General features: G+C 40.1%; 1 protein-coding gene across 11 annotated transcripts in view; it reads right to left on the reverse strand.

Annotated features, from left to right (window-relative positions):
• The window catches only part of Ric8b (RIC8 guanine nucleotide exchange factor B), a 115,345-nt gene that overhangs the window by 70,392 nt on the left and 26,317 nt on the right, over positions 1-18,636 (reverse strand). For all 11 annotated transcript variants that reach the window (XR_003851093.1, XR_607609.3, XR_003851094.1 and 8 more), the window contains exon 3: positions 4,968-5,576. Coding sequence is in view for 6 of the 11 variants with exons in the window: in XM_008843120.2 (XP_008841342.1) it covers positions 4,968-5,576 (609 nt within the window). In the remaining 5 variants the exon portion in view is untranslated. The remainder of the gene's footprint in view (positions 1-4,967; positions 5,577-18,636) is intronic.

Genomic DNA, 18,636 nt, shown 5'->3' on the forward strand with positions numbered 1-18,636 from the left:
TGCAAGAGTGACATGAAAAGTCGGTATGAGAGTAATCAATCCCTTTCTTTTTTCTTTAATATTTTATTATTTTTATTTTATGTGTATGCGTGTATTGCCTGCATGTAGGTAAGTGCATCCGTGCCGTGCAATGCTTGTAGAGGACAGAAGAGACTGTCGGATCCCTTGGAACTGGAGTTACAGTTGTTAGCTGCCATATGGATGCTGGGATTCAAATCTGGGTCTTCTGCAAGAACAACCGGTGTTCTTAACCACTGAGCCATCTCTCCAGCCCCCTCAACCCCTTTCTAATTGGATTTAAGGTCTGCTTTCTAAGATGGAGCCCATAACTGACATTGATATCAGGCCTAGGCACCTGTGGCTAGACAGATCACAGACCATAGGTGAGAGCCCAATACTATTATTCTCAAAAACAGATATAATACTAAACAGACTCCTAATGATTTATTATTATACCTATAGATTAATGCATCTCTCAACTCTTAACTAGAGAAGTCTCCTTATGTAGTAGATGGTGATTAACACAATACCACAACTGACCAACATGCAGTGCAGTGCAGACTGCTTATCCCCAAACAGGACACCTCTATCAAACTTCTGTCTCCCAAGGCTCAGGGATCATTGGAGAAGAGGAGGCAGAAAGACTGTAAGGGTCAGAGGAAGTGCATGCCACAGGAAAACAAGAGTTTTCCAGACAGCTGGCAGTTACTCATATGCACTCACAGCAATGGTAACAGTACAAGTCCTATGTAAACTCAAGCCAGACAAAATTCCAGCATGGACATGGGCATGTGGGTTAGAAACCCCAACCCTACCTAAGAACTATTGGATGGCTGCTGGGAGGGGTGGTGTCAGTCTCTTTTAAGGATGAGACTCTTGATAGGATGACCAGTGTATGGATCCAAACTGAAGGGGACAAGTTTGACTCTATAGGCCTTTACACACACACACACACACACACACACACACACACACACGTACATGAAATTGGGTGGGGAGGTAGTGGTGGAGGTACAGGTGGGGAAGGGGATTTAAATTTGATCAAAATGTGCAAAACTTGCAAAAATTCAATTAAACAATTTAAAAAAGGTTGGGAGCTAGAATAATGGCTCAGTGGTGCAGAGGACCTGGGTTCAGTTTCTAGCACCCGTATCCGGTGGCTCACAACTGCCTTTAACTCCAGTTCCAGGGGATCTGATGCCCTCTTGTTTCTGCAGGCACTCTTGTGAACATACACACAAACACACACACACATGCACACACACACGTGCAATTAAAAGTAAAGCAAAATCTTAGGAAAAAAAAAACAAAGAATAAATTAAAAAAAAGAGAAATGACAATTTAGCAATTAAACACTGTGTAGCCCAAAGCTGCACTTTGATCTAAGTAGTAGTCTAGTCTTTCCCACAGTCTTTCAACATCTCTAGAATAATACTGCTGTTTCAATGTGACATTTGCAATTAATTTTTATGGGCACCTACTGAAACAACCTCTACAAACAGCATCTTTCAAGCACCTAGACACTTGTACTTCTCTGTCTGCACTGGGCTGTCTGTCTCTAATGTGTCTGCTGGCCCTACGCTTTCTTTTTACATTGCTCTGATGTTTAGGAAGTATGGGAGAAGGGAATGTGCCACACTAAACAAAGGATTTCTTGGAAAACAAATTGCTCCATCAATGGAGATATTTCGGAAAATATTATAGCAGGAGAAAACAAGACTATTTCAAACTACCTTTTCTAGAACTAACTTTATGCTCTGCTGGAGAAATCACTGACCTTTTCAAACATTCTATCCTTATGAGAGGGAAACAGGGAGAAAGGTGGGGAGGGGCAGGGAGTAGGGGAGAGGATGAGGGAGAAAGTGGAAATGAGACCAGTTTGAAGGAAGGGAATCTCTAAATTAACCTGTCGATGATGTCATCAGCATGCAGTCATGGATTTAACAGTTAGGCATGAACTAAAATGAGTAAGTGGCACTAATCTGTTAAACTTCAAGAAAAACCTGGTCATTAGTTTTCTGGTTTTGGTGAAATATAAAGGAGAGCCGTCATAGCTAAGTACCTAACACTCAAACCAAACAGCTTAACTCTATGTCCTTTAACTGTTAAGCTGTAAAATAGGCACAAAAATCTAAAGTTAAATATCCAGAGTTGAAAAATATATACGTGGACAAAATATGGAAATATATATTTTTAAAGTCTTACAATTTTGAAATCTTTCGGCCCCTTATTTTCAGAAATGTAGCTACAAAGACTTTACAAGAAAATCCATTATATTCATGCTTAAAAGAGCAAGCAATTGCAATCAACTGCCTCTACGCAGGAAGTTTGTTAGGAGGTTGAGACATCTTTATAAATACTTATATTTTCATATTTTTATTTATCAGGGTTGTTTATATTCAAGTATTTCAAACTTATGAGTATTCTTTCATAAGGATTTATCATCTTTTTAAAATTTTTCATTATTTTTATTTTTTGTGTATGAGTATATTGCTTGCATGTATGTTAGTGCGCCTGTGTCATACAATGCCCATGAAGGTCAGAAGGCGGCATCAGATCCCCTGGAACTGGAGTTAAGAATAGCTGTTAGTCACTATGTGGGTGCTAGGAATTGAACCCAGGTCCTTTTCAGGAGTAATCAGTGCTCTTAACTGCTGAGCCATCTCTCTAGCCCCAGGATTTATCATCTTTAATAAACTGGGTGGTAGCTGTCTTTTGACAACAACTTTTGCTTGTCCTGGCTGCAGAACTTTTTTCTTCCTAATGAAATCCTAGCTACAACCCAAAGTTTTAAAAAGAAACAGTAATAGCAACAATAATGTAAGGTACCTTTTTTTTTTTTTAATCTTTTATTATTTATTGTTGGTTGGTTGGTTGGGTTTGTATGTTTTTTGTCTTTTTGAGACAGGGTCTCCAGGTAGCCCCAGGTGGCCTGGAACTTGTATGCAGACCAGGCAGATCTGCTGAGTGACTGAATGACATTTGTGAAAAGCTGAATTTGGAGATACATGAAGACATTCTTTTCTAAGTGGGTTGGCAAGGATTCTAATTTCAAAACTTTATATTTCTGAAAACTTTAACATCAGCCCAGAGGTACCATAACTACACATTTCCTAGCATACACATCAACTGACCAATGACTCACACAGGTATATCTATTCTAGGACCATCGATCCTTCATCAGTAGATTCTTGTGTTTTAGAGAACATTTGATAATATGGAATGAGTATTTGCTACTTCAACATTTTCTAGAGCTTCTTCAAGCCTGTTAGCTGAGGCACACTACCAGAAGCTTGTCTCAATTTACTTTTATTACATGCTATCACGTGTGTGTGTGTGTGTGTGTGTGTGTGTGTGTGTGTGTGTGCAGTCACTGAATTACAAATCATTTTGTCAGGAACTTGAACAGTGTGAGTTACTATTTTGGGCATATCTTAAATAAAAGAGGCTCCAACAATGGCAAACCAAGTCTCAGAGGAGCTCTTACAACTACATAGAGAACTTAAAAACACCAAAATAAACAGTGTAAGAAAAATAACCACAGAAGGTGCCAAATAAGCAGAGACATAATATTTAAATACTTTCAAATATTTGATTTCAAAGCATAAATGGAGCATGTGGGCTTTCCACATCTTCACTGCCAAGTCTCAGGAAACACTGACTATACCACAGTCATCTAAAACAGCTGTTAGGACTGATCTTCAAATATTTGGTTTCAAAATAAGACCTATTTGCACTTTACAGCTCAGATGCTGCATACTCCCACTGCAGCTTGCTTCACCGAGACAGTCCTGGTAAAGAAAGCTACTGGCAAAACCAGATCTGTATTCAAGGGCAAGATCCACTTCAAATGGACATAGCAAAAAGTTAACCTGCATCTTAGGCAATTGTGTTTTCCAACAAAAGACAGGGGCTAGGTTTCACTTTTTTTTTTTTTTTAAGATAGGGTCTTCCTGTGGCCCAGCTGGCCTGAAACCTGCTACATAACAAAAAGTTAACCTGCATTTTAGGTAATTGTGTTTTTCAAAAAAAAGACAGGGGCTAGTTTTCACTTTTTTTTTTTTTTTAAGATAGGGTCTTCCTGTGGCCCAGCTGGCCTGAAACCTGCTATATAGACCAGAATAGCCTCAATCTCACAGAGGTCTGCCTGCCCCTGCCTCCCAAGAATTGGGATAAAAGGTGTATATCCCCATCTCTGATGGTAATTTTTAAATTTTTTATGGTTAACAAGAGAAAAATGTTAGGATTCTTGAAGAAAGGAAAGAGTTTATATCCCCTTCACTTAAAATTGTTGACTTCCTGAAAGTAAGTTTATGTTTAGCATATTGTTCTTGTGGGTACTCAAGTATAAACTATCAAATCTGCCTCACTTGGGGTTGTCGGAAGGTCCAAGCCACAGAGAAGGAAGGATCTTAGTCTAGAAATAAGTCAAGTGGTTTAAAACTTCTCCCACACTCTGATGTAATTATGCCTGTTTTCTAGACTGAATATAAGCATGGATATCTAGTTGTACTTCATAAAGTAACGCCCTAGAACACTATGATAGGTGTGCATAATGACTTTTACCCTTCTGTGCAGATACCAATTTTGGTTCATCAATTTTAATCAACTGGATTTACTTTAATTCTTCAGATGGCAGCCATTAAAAGTACCTATACTGTTCTCTTCAAATCTTGTAATTTAAACCTTGTTCTTTAAAAAAGACAAGTGATAGAACTCAAAAACTAGCTACATCTGGCACTTATAAAACAGTAGTCCATCCTTACTCTATACCTGATAGGTAGTAAACAATGGAAAGAATACAACAATAGTAAAGAAACATCTTTCAGTTCACAGAACTGACTCATGAGGGAATCTGGAACTTTTTTCCCTTTTCCCTACTTAGCATTCCTCTTTTGTGTGCAGCTGTAAGGACAGCCCAGACCAATTAAATTCCAAGTAGATAAGAATACTCTTCCCAGTCTTACCTCTTTATGCACCTTCCAACTGTCTACCGTCACATTGAAGAGAGCTTTGAGGGCCTCAATGGCACAGTCTGTCTCCTGAGGTGAAAGAGGAGGTCCATTATGGTCTATGGCCGATTCATACTCATCGGTCCACTTGATGCTAAAGGCACTTTCTAAGATCTGGGTTAGCAGCGGTAGTCCCTGGAGCTCATAGCGCAATTGTGACCTGATATCAGTGTGCAAAAGTGACAAGAGGAAGAGCAAGCGCAAGTCAAAGCACTTAATGTCATTGATATATTTTCGGTCCTTGCACTTTCTCAGGAGGTTACAGAGCTTCGCGGCAAGATTAAGTTCCAGGCTGAGCTGCTGTGCCATCTGACTGTTGAACACTATGTTACACAGGCATTTTAATGATTCCACAATAACTGGGAACTCTGATGTTTTCTCCAAAGAATCATCCGCCTCACTGAGCTTGGCTAGTTTCAGCAGTATCTGCATATTCTCCTTAGTCGTTACAGGAACTAAAATCTTTTTGTCTCTGGAGAGAATGCGGAGTACTTCCAGGCAGGACACTTGACATGTTGTTGGGACGTCCTTTCCAAGGACTTTAAAGATGCCTTCACAGAGTTTCTGAAAAACAAGAACAAGAATGCAAATCATTATCTGACTCAAAGGATTTCAAGCAATGCTTTTCTACCAATGTGTGCTAAAGATCTGGCTAGAAAAAGGTTTTATTTATTTTTTTTAATAAATCATAAAAGTATCCTAACTGGAAGATAACTTTTATTTGGTATACTAGAGAGATAAGCTACTTGCATTGGGAAGAGTGAGTCGGTGGCTCAGGCACCGACTAGAGTAGGCATTCACTACCTTCTAGGTCCATTACATCTTCTATAAAAACCACATATTCCACCTTAAATTGATTGAATGTCCTAGATAGCGTTCATCTTAACAGAGTTTTTAAATAAGTATTAGGGCAGAGGATAATCAGCATGACTCGTAGGTGTTCCTTTCCCAAAGTAAAAACTAATGCTCAGAACTGGTTCTCACTTGCCCATAGTACCTGCAAGCTGTAAGATGAGTTAGGATGGTGCGTGCTTTGCGAGCTTTTAGTTGTGGCATTTCTTCAGAATCTATGCTTCATGTTTTAGAATGCCAGAACCCTTTGTAGTTAAGATCTAGTAAAACTTAATAACCAAATGACCTCTGAAGAAACCTTGTTGATAAATTGATAAAAGTTATTTCAAGTCTGGGGTCCCAAAGAGAGTTTATCTGGCATATATTATATCTCAAACCACTTACAAAAAGGTGACACCCTCCTGGCAGACAAACTACAAAGGTGTTGTGTCACTGGACGAGTACAACAACGACGACGACGACGACAAAAAAAGCCCCTCTTCTTCTCAGCAGTTGTGTGCCGGGTCTCATGGCTCTTGAAAGCCCAGAGCAAACAAAAGTTTAGCTACCCCCTTTCTCCCAGTTTAGAATGTCTATCATGCAAATATACGCAATAGTCCTAGATCTAAATCTTGCCATCACGCCCTCAGATGTTTTATGATGGACCCAAAGTATAAGTCTATCTTGTGTTTGAAAAGTAACTATTTGTACTATTGTCAAATTTAATATCTACTGATCATCCCTTCAAAATTCAATGTTAGCTTTCTTTTCATACTGCAAGTTTGTGTCTCTCAAGCTTACCTTCATGTGTAGATCAAGTAAGTATTCTCATCCTATTGTTAATCTATTTCTGTACCCCATCATGTTGTAAAAACAAAAACTGCCAATATAAGACTTTTACAAACTTCCTATGAGCCTATCATCAAACTTTAACTCTTTAAAAAGGTGCTACCTGAGGTCAAACATGGATCCCCAATACCCCCAGGCTGTGTGCATCTTCTTGGTACATCCTAGTCAGCTATGGAAATAACCACATGATTAGAAGAAGCACTTCATCACAGCTTTCACATATTCAGTAACACAATCCAGAGCAAGGATACATCTCTTTCAAAAGTGGCTATAAATTTTTAGGTTCACAGTTGACTTACTACTGTTATACAATATTGAACTCAGTATAAACTCTGTACGATATAAAATTGAATGAGTTTTAACCCTTTAAAGAAGATTTCCATTTCATTTTAAAATATGCTGTTTCCTACATTTTTAATGCTACTAACATTTAGATGTTTGCACGTGTCTCTAATCTTTATGTATCTGATGATTAGTAGTCACAGTCAGTTACACTCGGATCCTTAGTACCTGACTATGGATATAAAGTCATCAGGTAGATTTCATTGGTAATGTTTATCACTTGTACTATTTATCATGAAGTAAATTTTTATACTTCTTCCTCAAATATGTCTTTTTTTAATTTGATTTTTCTGTGTATATCATACAGAATATCCCACACAGTATTATTCATCTATATACCCACTTCCCAAATGGCACCTTCTCATAACCTCCCCCATCCCACATACTAGAGCCCACATACTCTGTAATCCCTGTTACTGTCCTCAATGTTGTCAATACCCCCAGCCATTTTCCAGTGCTTGTTCATCTGCTGAACCTAGTCAGCCTATCTAGAGAGCTTGTTTTAGGAAGATCAGCTGTTCCTCATCTAGCAGCAATCAGTTGTTAATATTCCTTTAGATAAGATTGGGGTCTTCTGTTCATTTTCCCAGTTCTATGCTGGGTTACTGTCTGGGAGTCTCTTGGGCCATCTTGGCCAATAACACAAAGGAAGGCATCTCCTGTCTGGCATTGTTTCTTGTTATGTAGCCTTTAGCTAAACATATGGACTCTTAAAAATTATATTGACCCCATTAATCTTTGGTTATACTTTCCTCTTGGGTGTTTAAGACCCTACAGTTGGCCCAGATAAAACAATTTATTTTTACTCTTAAGGTTGTTTGAGGATCTGTTCCTCAGGGATCACATGGGCTTGGGAGGAGCCGCTGGCTCCTTTCTTTTACCAGTTCTATGTGAAGATAAGTCAAAGGTCCTGCTCAACCACTGCTGGCTTCGCTTGGAAGCATGGAGGAAATGTTTCCTCCGTGTTGACCCTCCTCTTTGTAGACTAGACACTGGTTCAGGTCCATCTGGTGGGGTCTCCACCACCTCTCTGCTCAAGAGGACAGGTGACTCACCACAGTTACAGGACATTTTGAGAGATGCTCATGGTCCCCTGGAACTTAGTTGACCTAGGAGGGCAAGGGGCAAAAATTGTCCTTTATGTCTTCCTGACCAAATTAGTATAGGCCTTAAAGTATGGCTGTTAAACATCTAAGAAGGTTAGTTTCACCAGTCTGGTACTTTCAATTACCATATACCATGTAAACAGAGCTTGGGCAAAGACCAAACGTTCTCAGATAAACCTTGCCTAGGCATATATTACATACATTCTTTGATCTGGTTGTACGTACAATTTGTCAGTAGGTTGTTGGCCTAATGTGGTTCCCTCTGGTTTTCTAAAACTAGGTAGGCATTCTTTATTTCTAACATTCTCTAACCTTTCCACCATGGTTTCCCATTTAAGGTGCCCCCGTTTTTTCCATTTCTCCCTTAATAATACCCTTCTATGGTCCCATCTCTCTTGAGCACCTTCTTTCCCTTTATCCCCTAGGTTGCTTGGATAACCTCTCCCCCCTCCCCTTAAAATAACCCCATTATTGTCCATATCTCCCTTGTTAACACCTGTTTTCTACTGTTCTTCTCTTTCAGATTCTTTTCCTTTACTTCCCTGGTTCTTCTTCATTATCCTGGCTCCTGTAGTTATGTTTGGATACATATTCACTTACAAGGATTTCGTGCTAGGATCTGCATATGAGGGAGAACATACGCCGTTTTGTTTTCTTCTGAATCTGTGTTACTTCACTTAGTATAACCATTTCTAGTTCCATCCATTTACCTGCAAGTTTCATAATTTCAGCTTTGTTTATTGCTGAGTAAAATTCCATCGTATAAATGAACTACATTTTCATTATCCACATGTCAGTTGAGGGACACTTAGGTTGCTTCCATCTCTTAGCTATTGTGAAAAGAGCAGCAACAAACATGGATGTACAAGTGTATCTGCAATAGGATGAGTTCTTTGGGTATATGCCAAGGAGTGGTATAACTGGGTCAAATGGTAGGTTCATTTGTAGTTTTTTAAGAGTTCTCCACACTGCTTTTCATAGGGATTAAACAAGTTTGCAGCCCCACCAGCAGTGGATGAGCATTCCCCTTTCCCCATATCCTCTCCAACATTTGGTATCATTTGTTCTCTTGGTCTTAGCCAGTCTGACTGGGATAAGATGAAATCTTAAAGTGGTTTTAATTTGCATTTCCATAATTACTAGTGATGCTGAACATCTTTTAAGATGCTTCTTAGCCATCTCAGGCTTTCTCCTGAGGTCTGGATCCCTCCAGGAAAAATGATGTCCTCAGGAATTGGGGGTTGGACTGTCCTGGGAGCAAGGCCCAGGAAAGATGCTGGTCTTGGGCAGCTGGTGGCCGTGCCACCCAGAGATGCAAAGGGAGATGGGGGCAGGAAGAGGCCCCAAGGGCTCCTGGGGACTGTAGGTAAGAACTGGGTTGATCTGGATGCAAAAGATCAGGAAGCCAAGAGGTCAGCCCTGGTGTCCAGGAAAGAGGCTGGCGGGTTGTGCAAGCCAGGGAAGCAGAGGGAGGTGAGGGCAGGCCCAGGCCCAGAGGGCTCCTGGGAGAGAGGATGGTGGGTTGTGCAGCCCAGGGAAGCAGAGGGAGGTGAGGGTGGGTCCAGGCCCAGAGGGCTCCTGGGGACCGTGACAAGGAACTGGGTTGGTCTGGATGCAAAGGATCAGGAAGCAGTGGTGATTCCCCCGGTGTCTGGGGTGCCAAGATAAGGAATGGGACAGTACCCAGGCTAGGAGAGATGGGTGGGGGAGATGGGAGGGTGAATGAGGCTGGGGGAGTCAAGGCGTGGAGGGTGTGACAGACTTTCCCAGGAGAGAGGCTGGTGGGTTGTGCAGGCCCAGGGAAGGAGAGGGAGGTGAGGGTGGAACCAGGCCCATAGGGCTCCTGGGGACCTCGAGAAGGAACTGGGTTTGTCTGTATGCAAGAGATCAGGAAGCAGTGGTAGTTCTGGTCCAAGGGGTCAGCCCCAGTGTCCAGGAAAGAGGCTGGTAGGTTGTTCAGCCCAGGGAAGCAGAGGGAGGTGAGGGCAGGACTAGGCCCAGAGGGCTCCCTGGAGAGAGGCTGCTGGGTTGTGCTGGAAATATTAATTTTAAATGTAATTATATACTTTATTTATTTAATTTTTAAAAATATTTTATTATTTTTTGTGTATGAGTGTATTGCGTGCATGTATGTGAGTGCACCCATGTCATGTAATGCCACAGAGGTCAGAAGAGGGCTTCAGATTCCCCTGGAACTGGAGTTAAGGACAGTTTGTAGCCGTCACGTGGGTGCTGAGACTTGAACCCAGGGCCTCTGCAAGAGCAGTCAGTGCTCTTAACCGCTGAGCGATCTTTCCAGCCCCAATTATATACTTTAAATAAAGGTATGAAGGAGTTTTGCTTGACAAGTTGGAAGGAAAAAAAACAACAACAACAAAAAAAAACTAACAATGTCACCTCTATCACTGCCCCTGCCAAACCTGAGGAGCAGAAGTGGGCTTTCTTTTAATGCTGCAATATCACTGCTAAGTAATCTTTGTCAGAATGCAGTTTGGGGCTGGAGGGAAGTATGGCAATCCCTAACATAGAGGGCAGAAGAATTCTTTTTTCATTTCAGACCTGTCAAATTTAAGACAAAAGCGTAATTGCATACACTATTTCACATGTGGGAATCCTAGGATAGAATCAAATAACCTTTACTCCCACACAGTTGTATTCAAGAAAGGAATCACCTATCTTCCTACTTGAGAAACATGTATAAAAATGTAAAATATTACACATGTGAACACGTTAGTCTATGTATTTCATATTCCATAGGTGTCTTATTTTCTTATTTTCTAAACCCAAAACAGCAACAGCAACAACAAAAATCTACATGATCTCTTTCTTCTCCAACCTTCAGACACAAGCAGGAAAACGCACAGCATGAAGATAAATTAGAGTTTGTGATGGCTCTACATAGTCAGACTGGGAATCTGAGACCTGTAAAGACTAAAAGAGGTTAGGGGTACCTACGATATTTATAGTTAGAAACCTAGTCTAAACGCTAACTAGAGATCACCCAAAGTTCAAAGAGACGAGTTTTGTTTTACAGCAGTGGTTGATCCCAGCTGTTGCTGCCATGTCATTTCTGATGATAGACCTGCCTCACATAATGACTGGTAGGCAGCTTTTTACTAGGTCTCCTGAAAAGTAATACCACTTCTAAGGAATCAACTCACTTTTCTTATAAATACAACTATTTAAGAAAGAATATGGGCTGGAGAGATGGCTCAGCAGTTAAGAATACTGGCTGTTCTTGCAGAAGACTGGGGTTCAGATTCCGGTACCCACATGGCAGCTGACAACTATCTGTAATCAGTTCCAGGGGATCTGACATCCTCTTCTGTCCTCCACAGGCATTGCATGACATGGGTGCACTTACCTACATGCAGGCAATACACACATACACATAAAATAAAATATTAAAAAAGAAAGAACATGTAGGGGAGATGAGGCAGTAGTTAAAATGCTAGTCATGCAAGCATGAGTTTGCACTCCTAGGACTTATGTAAATGCTGGGTGGGTGTGACAGCCTCTCTATAATTTCACGGCTCAGGAGGCAGAGATACGGGTCCCTGGAACAAGCTGGCTAGCTTAACTAGTTGTATTGGTGATCTGTGGGTTCAACTGAGAGACCCTGTCTCAGTAAATAAGATGGAGGGTGATCGAGAAAGACTCCAGACATCAACCTTGGGCTATTTGCACACACACACATGCACATCACACACACACAAAAAATGTAAAATATAACAAGTGATATTTAGTAGATATGCTTACTACTTTACTGAATATAACAATTTCTAGTCAAAGAATTTTAGAAGAAAGTGTATACCACATTTTGATCAGTTGGAAAAGCTATGCTTCTATATTTAGGCCAAGCAAGAGGGCTGAAGAGGTAGGCCTCTCTAGGGCTTCATCTGAGTGCATGAACTGCTGCTATATTTCAAAGGTTCTCTTGTGCTTCTCTTTCATTTTGCCAGTAGTTATTTATGTATTTGTAGTGTTGGGGATTGAACTTAGGGCTTTGTGCAGGGCACAAAAGTGCTCTACTACTGAACCGTATCATCTGCCAAATATGAACATTTCTCAATTGATTTTACTCTTAAAACATATTTTATTTCTGTAAAGTCAAAGCACAGCAACAAAATTTAAGAGTAAGATCCCAAGCAGTTCCCCCATGCTAATACCATGGATTGCCAGAAAAAATTAAGCAATTTGCTCCTGAAGCAAAACTCTAGAATACACTATAACAATGGTTTGGCAAACCTCAAAATGCATCACAGATACCTCAAAGGCTCATTAAAAACTGTTTTTCTTCCCTTCAAATTCCCCAAGTCAAACTATGTGGGGTGAGCCTGAGAACTGTTACCTTTAACAGTGGTGTTAATGGTGCTACTGCTGTTAGTAGACCGAAAACCACATTCCAAGAAGTGCTCAGCTACAGTCAACAGCAGATTAATACGTATTGGAAGTTAGTGAATTAGCAGGTTATCTCTCAGATTATGTAGAAAAGCAGGCAAATGGGAGTCTAGAAAGTAAGTTATGCTGAAGGCCACTAGCAAATACTTGTACTTCTTTACTGTCCTATGCTGAAGATGAATAAGCACAGTAGGGACAGTCATGAATATCACCACCTGATCACAGTTTCTTAAAGTTAAAACCACTACAGGTATGAAGCACATTACTTGTTTAAGGTCAGTTGTGGGCTTGAAACTTGTTCATCCTCCCAGGGACCTTATAACCAGAATGGTATGGAAATTAAGAGTGGGAGTTCTGCATTTCAGTTGCTTGTTCTCAGGTCTTGCCTCTTCTACTTATTACTGGTATGACCTTGGTAAGTGACTTATTTTCTCTGGATATCACTTACTGTAAGAATTAGATGAGATCACACATACATAGCACTTAGAATAATGCTTGGCATGTGCTGAACAGTCAGCACAAGTCATTTATTACGCATAATTAGAAGACAAAAATTCCACTCAAAGTCCTCAGTGTGGAATTTAAGATCCTCTGACCTGACTTAAAAAATGTTTTTAAACATTTCTTTACTGCGTGTGTGTGTGCGTGCACACACACACACACACACACACGTGCAAGTCAGAAAACAACTTACAGGAACTGATTCTCTTCTTCTGATGTGAACAGGTAAGTAATGTGGGTAATAAACTCAGGTCAGCAGGCTTGGCAGGAAATGACTTTACCTGCAGAGCCATCTCACTAGCCTGATCTATCTTTTGAGTTTTCTCTCATACTATATTAGCAAGCCATTCTCTGTATTTCTTTCCAAATCACCTTACATTTAGCTCTTCTGCATTCTGACCATCTTTCCTCTAAATACGTTAGTCCTTTTCCTTCTATGTTTTAATTCTCCAAGCTAAGTTTAAAATACAGTTCCATGTAAAGTTTTCCCTAATCGCTTCAGGCAACGTTCTTTCTTTCCAAGAATTATCACAGTCATACTTTGCAGCTGTCATTCTGTGATTAGCACACCTGTCCTTTCTTTCTATGGTTCACCTTAACTAAAAGCTCTCTGAGGCAAAAGGACGTTTTTACAAAAGAAGAAAGCTGACTGCAGTGGCATTTGAATCAGAAAGACCTGGTTTAATACCTGACCTCCATTATGAGATTTACTCTCTCTCTCTCTCTCTCTCCTCTCTCTCTCCCTCCCTCCCTTCTTTTTGCCAGTTGTACGATTAGACATGTTAACTGCTCTGAGCCTCAGTTTCTCATTTGTATAATGGGAATAATATGATATGTATCTCCCCTCGCCCCTGGTAATGGAATTGCTTCCACTGGACTGGCCTGTGGCCATGTCTGTGGGGGCATCTTGATCATTGAGTGATGTGGGAGGGCCCAGCCCACTGTGGGTGGTGTCACCCCTGGGCAGGTGGGACTGTGTTGCACAAGAAAGCAAGCTAAGCAGGCGCCAGGGGAGCAAGCCAGTAAGCAGTTTTCCTCCATGGCCTGTGCTCCAGCTCCTGCATCCAGGTTCCTGCCCTGAGTTCTTACCTTGGGCTCCCTGATGAACTGTGACCTGGGAGATGTAAGCTGAATAAACCCTTTCCTCCCCAAGTTGGCAGTGGTCAGAGTATTTTGTCACAGCAATGGAGAAACAGGACAGTATCTCACAGAGGTGCTACAAAATGGATGCTGGGACATAATAAGCACTTTTAGTGGTGACTTTCATTATTTTCTTTCTTCATTTCTTTGTAGCTCCTAACAGAGCAAATAAGAGCACAGGAAACAGCCACAAAAACAAACTAATTGAAGTTCTCCATATCCTAAAATTAGTAAGCACCTACTGAATTGTCTTAATGCTTCTTTCTAGGAAGGAAAGAAAGCAGCAGAGGGTGTTCTTGTGACATACTGGTAGGATGATTTCCCCTCCTGGAGAAAAGGCTTTTCACACAAGTAGCAGTAGTTATGTACATTCACATAAAGTTTTTTTTTTTTTTCTGAAAAGTTTAGAATACCTAAATGCTGGTTCTTTAAAGTATAAAATTAAAAAGCTATTAAAATAAAAACAATATTCACAACCATACTAGCTGTTATGTTTGATATGCCACTGGCGAAGGACCTTAGTCAGTCTGCTTGATTTTTAATAACATGCATATTTTAACAAAGTTACGATCATGTATGACTAATTTTGTTTCCTGACTTTTTAGTTCACATAAGCATTTCGCAAGTGCTGTAGGGTCTTCATGAACACACGCCTAAATGAGCACCTTAAATTTGACTCCTGTTCTCACTGCATCTTTAGCATGAAATGCAGTGGAGTCCCCAAAGATCAGAAGAGTCACCATTATAAGGTACGGCTTCTCAATTTTATTTTTTGCTTATGTGCTTTGCAGTTTACTATAAAGTTCTCTACATGCCACCCAATTTAAGAAATGCTTATTGAACACTCACTATATGATTCTTAGAAAGTTCAAGTGATTGCCTACAAGACATAGCTAAAAAGTAGGCCAGGACTCAGTCCAAATCATCTGACCCCAATGCAATTTCCACTGAATCAGTGACTGTACCATAGTGTCTCATTTATTAACTGTAATTTTGAACAGGTCACTTCATTAGGTTTCTTTTTTTCCTCTATGTCATGCTTTAATACAAACACCCTATGAGCCAATCCTCTCCCAGCTCAGGAATGGCAGGATTTTCATTATGAGTCTATAGAGCTAAGATTAGCTTTGGCTTCAGCTAGGAAAAAGGCAAAATGAGCTATGGAGCAAGTGTGAACATTCAAATAATCTATCATGATTATACACTCTAAAAAGGTGATTCCTAAAACTATTTTTAAAAGTAACTTTCAAGTTTTAAACACAAAGAAAATGCTTTTGCTTAAAAGACTGACATCATAGTCTACTTCCATCTGGCAACTGAAAGGCTGTCAGAACACAGTTTTGAAACAAGTGCTGGCTGGATAAGTGCCAGCACAAACTGTGGGCAGACCTGCTGAGATGAGGACATGAGTTGAGCTAGGCGTAGAAAGCAGTGCACACACGTTTAGACAGCTTCACAGTAATGTAACTTTGCTGGGACAACCAAGAATATGATATTACTTTTCATGATTAATTTTTATTGTACTTCACAAAAGTCCTAGTCTACTGCAATTTAGGAGAAATCAGTCCTTTATCATAAACAATTTGATATTCTAGATAACGCATTTTATCATTTGTAAGTTTTCTTCAAGTATATAACAAAGGAACTAAAACTAACTCAGATCCCATGGATAGAAATGAACATTATAAGCATGCCTATCAAGTTTAACTGCTAGGCATTCCAGTAGAAACCAATAGCTGTCCACTAATGAAATCCACTTTCCCTTTCTTACATGGTGACCAGAGCTGTGGTACGCACACAGATACAATAGCTATACCACATTTGCCAGCTGTTCAGAAACAGTGTGACTAAGTTCCTTCTAGCCAATGGAATATGTCTCAGCATGTTCTAAGCCACTCCAGGACATTTCTTTAAGACAGTGAGTATGTGTCTTCACTTTCTTTTCCCTTCTATAATCCAACCTAGAATTGGCAGCTCTGTTTAGACCAGCACTGTGCTTAGATGGTGAGGTAGACTTGACAACTTGGAAGGAAATGAGGCCCCTGAATAAATTCATGAAGCACAGCCACCCCCCCTGCCTACACAGTTACCTCAGAACTATTACTTAAAAGGTAATAGACACCTTTATTCCATCAACACTTCTTAGTCCCTTTTAATTTTAAATTTGTTGGTTCTTTTGTTGCAACTTAGCTATAACCTGAACAGAATGCATACTTGAAATATGGTATTTCACTAATACCCTGTCCGCAATCTTCTGTACTACCATTTCGTATATAACAGGTGTTAGAATCTATTACAAAGACTACTCTATGCAATTCTAGAAGATAGGCTGGTTGTGCCACTGTGGGTCTGCATATTCATTTGTTCACGTCTTTACCCATCAATCAAGAATTCTCTAAGTGTATATTTGATAAGTTCAAGGTAATTTTGGGGAGGAGTCAACAGTAAATTTCTTTTGTAAAAAAATTATTTATTATTTTATGTGTATAAATGTATTGCCTGCATACATGTAAGTGTTCCTGTGTTGTGCAATGCCCACGGGAGATCAGAAGAAGGGGTCCGATCCCCTGGAACTGGAGTTACTGATAGTTAGCTACCATGTGGGTGCTGGGAACCAAATCCAGGTTTTTGCAAGAGTAGCCAGTGCTCTTAACTGCTGAGTCATTTCTCCAGCCCTGACAAGAGAAAATTTCTAAGGAATTTAAAATCAAGTGGAGAGTAACAAGGAAGCATAAGCTATAAGTTAATGTGGGTAAGTGTTCAGATAGTTAAGCTAGAAGCTTCTGGTGTTGGCATGCTGGATTAGAAAATTCTTTGGGGAGGCTGTTCTGTATATTTTAGGGCACTGAGTAGCATTTTTAGCCTCTACTGGATATTGATAATACCCTACTACTAATACTATTACACAAGTCATGACAATCAAAAATGTCTATGGAAACTGCCAAATGTTTCCCAAGGAACAAAATCAACCCCCTTCACTGACAAACACTGATCCAAACACAAAATACAGATCTAAGTCATCTTAAGTCAACCTAATGAAATGGAGTCAAATCAAGTCAGGGAAAACTTCCTAAGGAATTAGTACCTAAGATAACACCTGAAACACAGTCTCAATTTCTGTTCAGCCATCTAACAAATACTTTGAACAAATACTATATTCAAGACATTGTACAAGGTGTTGGGGTATAGTGGTGAACAGAGGCATAATTCTGGTGCTAAAGCAAATCACAGGCTGATGGAGAAGGTAGAAAATAGGTTAGAAGAACATAACTGCAATGTTACTAATGGAAGCAGCCAGTATGCCTGGATAAAAATTAACTGAAGAAACAAGTAACATTAGGTAGGGTGATGTATAAGCCAAGCTCTGACTGCTAGAAACTACTAAGTGTACAGAGTAGACGAAAGCACTGCAAACAGAGTGGGGTATGTTTTAGGTGTCAAAAGTCAACGTGGTGAGACTAGCGGCGGTCTGCTGTGAGATGAAACTTGAAGTAAGCAGGATCAGATCATGTGGAGGCTTACAGGTTCTGTTAAGATCAAACTTTATTTCAACTGCTATGAAAAGTCACTAAAGGAGTTTAAGCAAAGAAGAGATATAGCCCAATTAAAACTTAAAAACAAAACAAAATCAACCTAGCTGTCTAGGTTGAAAAAAAGGACTGGAAAAGACCAAACACAGTTTCAATTGCAGTGACACCAATAGAGGAGAGAAGTGGGTGCATCTGCTCTGTGTTCTAGAGTAAAGATTGACAGGACTTACTGTTTGTATGGGAGAGGGAGATTGCTGGCTTAATCAGAACAGTGCCATTTACAAAGAAGGGGATGACTAGAGAAAGAACATATTTAGAGAAGAATTCTGTAAGGTCATAATAAGTTTGAAATGCTTATAAAAATGTCAAATAAGAAACTGAATGTATGTGGCTTAAACAACCACCAGGGCCACACTTTCTATAAGAGTAGGAACGTGGAGAAAAATAAAGGGGTCAAGAGCCTTGAAAATGCCAATACTGGAGGAGCCCCAATGAGAAATGAGGTAACTGAGAAGAAATTCGGAAGTTTGGGTGTTCTGGAAGACAGAAGAAAACATGTTATATGTTGAATGCTCAACTGCTTCAAATGTAGACAAAAGATCAAACAGCCTAAGGACTGGCACTGCTAAATCACAATGACCTTGATAAAAAGAAGTTTCTTAAGTGTAGCTGGGAGGTGACAAAGTAGAGAGAGTAGCTACCTCTCAAGTCGTAAAAAAAGCAGAGAAATGGGGCAGTAATAAGAGGGTATGTACAGTCAAAGAAGCTGTCTTCCCTTTCCTTTGCTAAAGAGAGAGCATACTAGGCTGTCTGTATGATGAGAGGAATGAAGGGTTTGGAATTAATCCAGAGGGAAATGAGGAACTTATTGTGGGATATTAAGCAGGGGAATGATTAGATTTATACTTTGGGACTATCACTCTG

The sequence above is a fragment of the Nannospalax galili genome, unplaced genomic scaffold (genome assembly GCF_000622305.1).
Source record: "Nannospalax galili isolate Female #2095 unplaced genomic scaffold, S.galili_v1.0 scaffold39, whole genome shotgun sequence".
Classification (NCBI taxonomy): Eukaryota; Metazoa; Chordata; class Mammalia; order Rodentia; family Spalacidae; genus Nannospalax; species Nannospalax galili.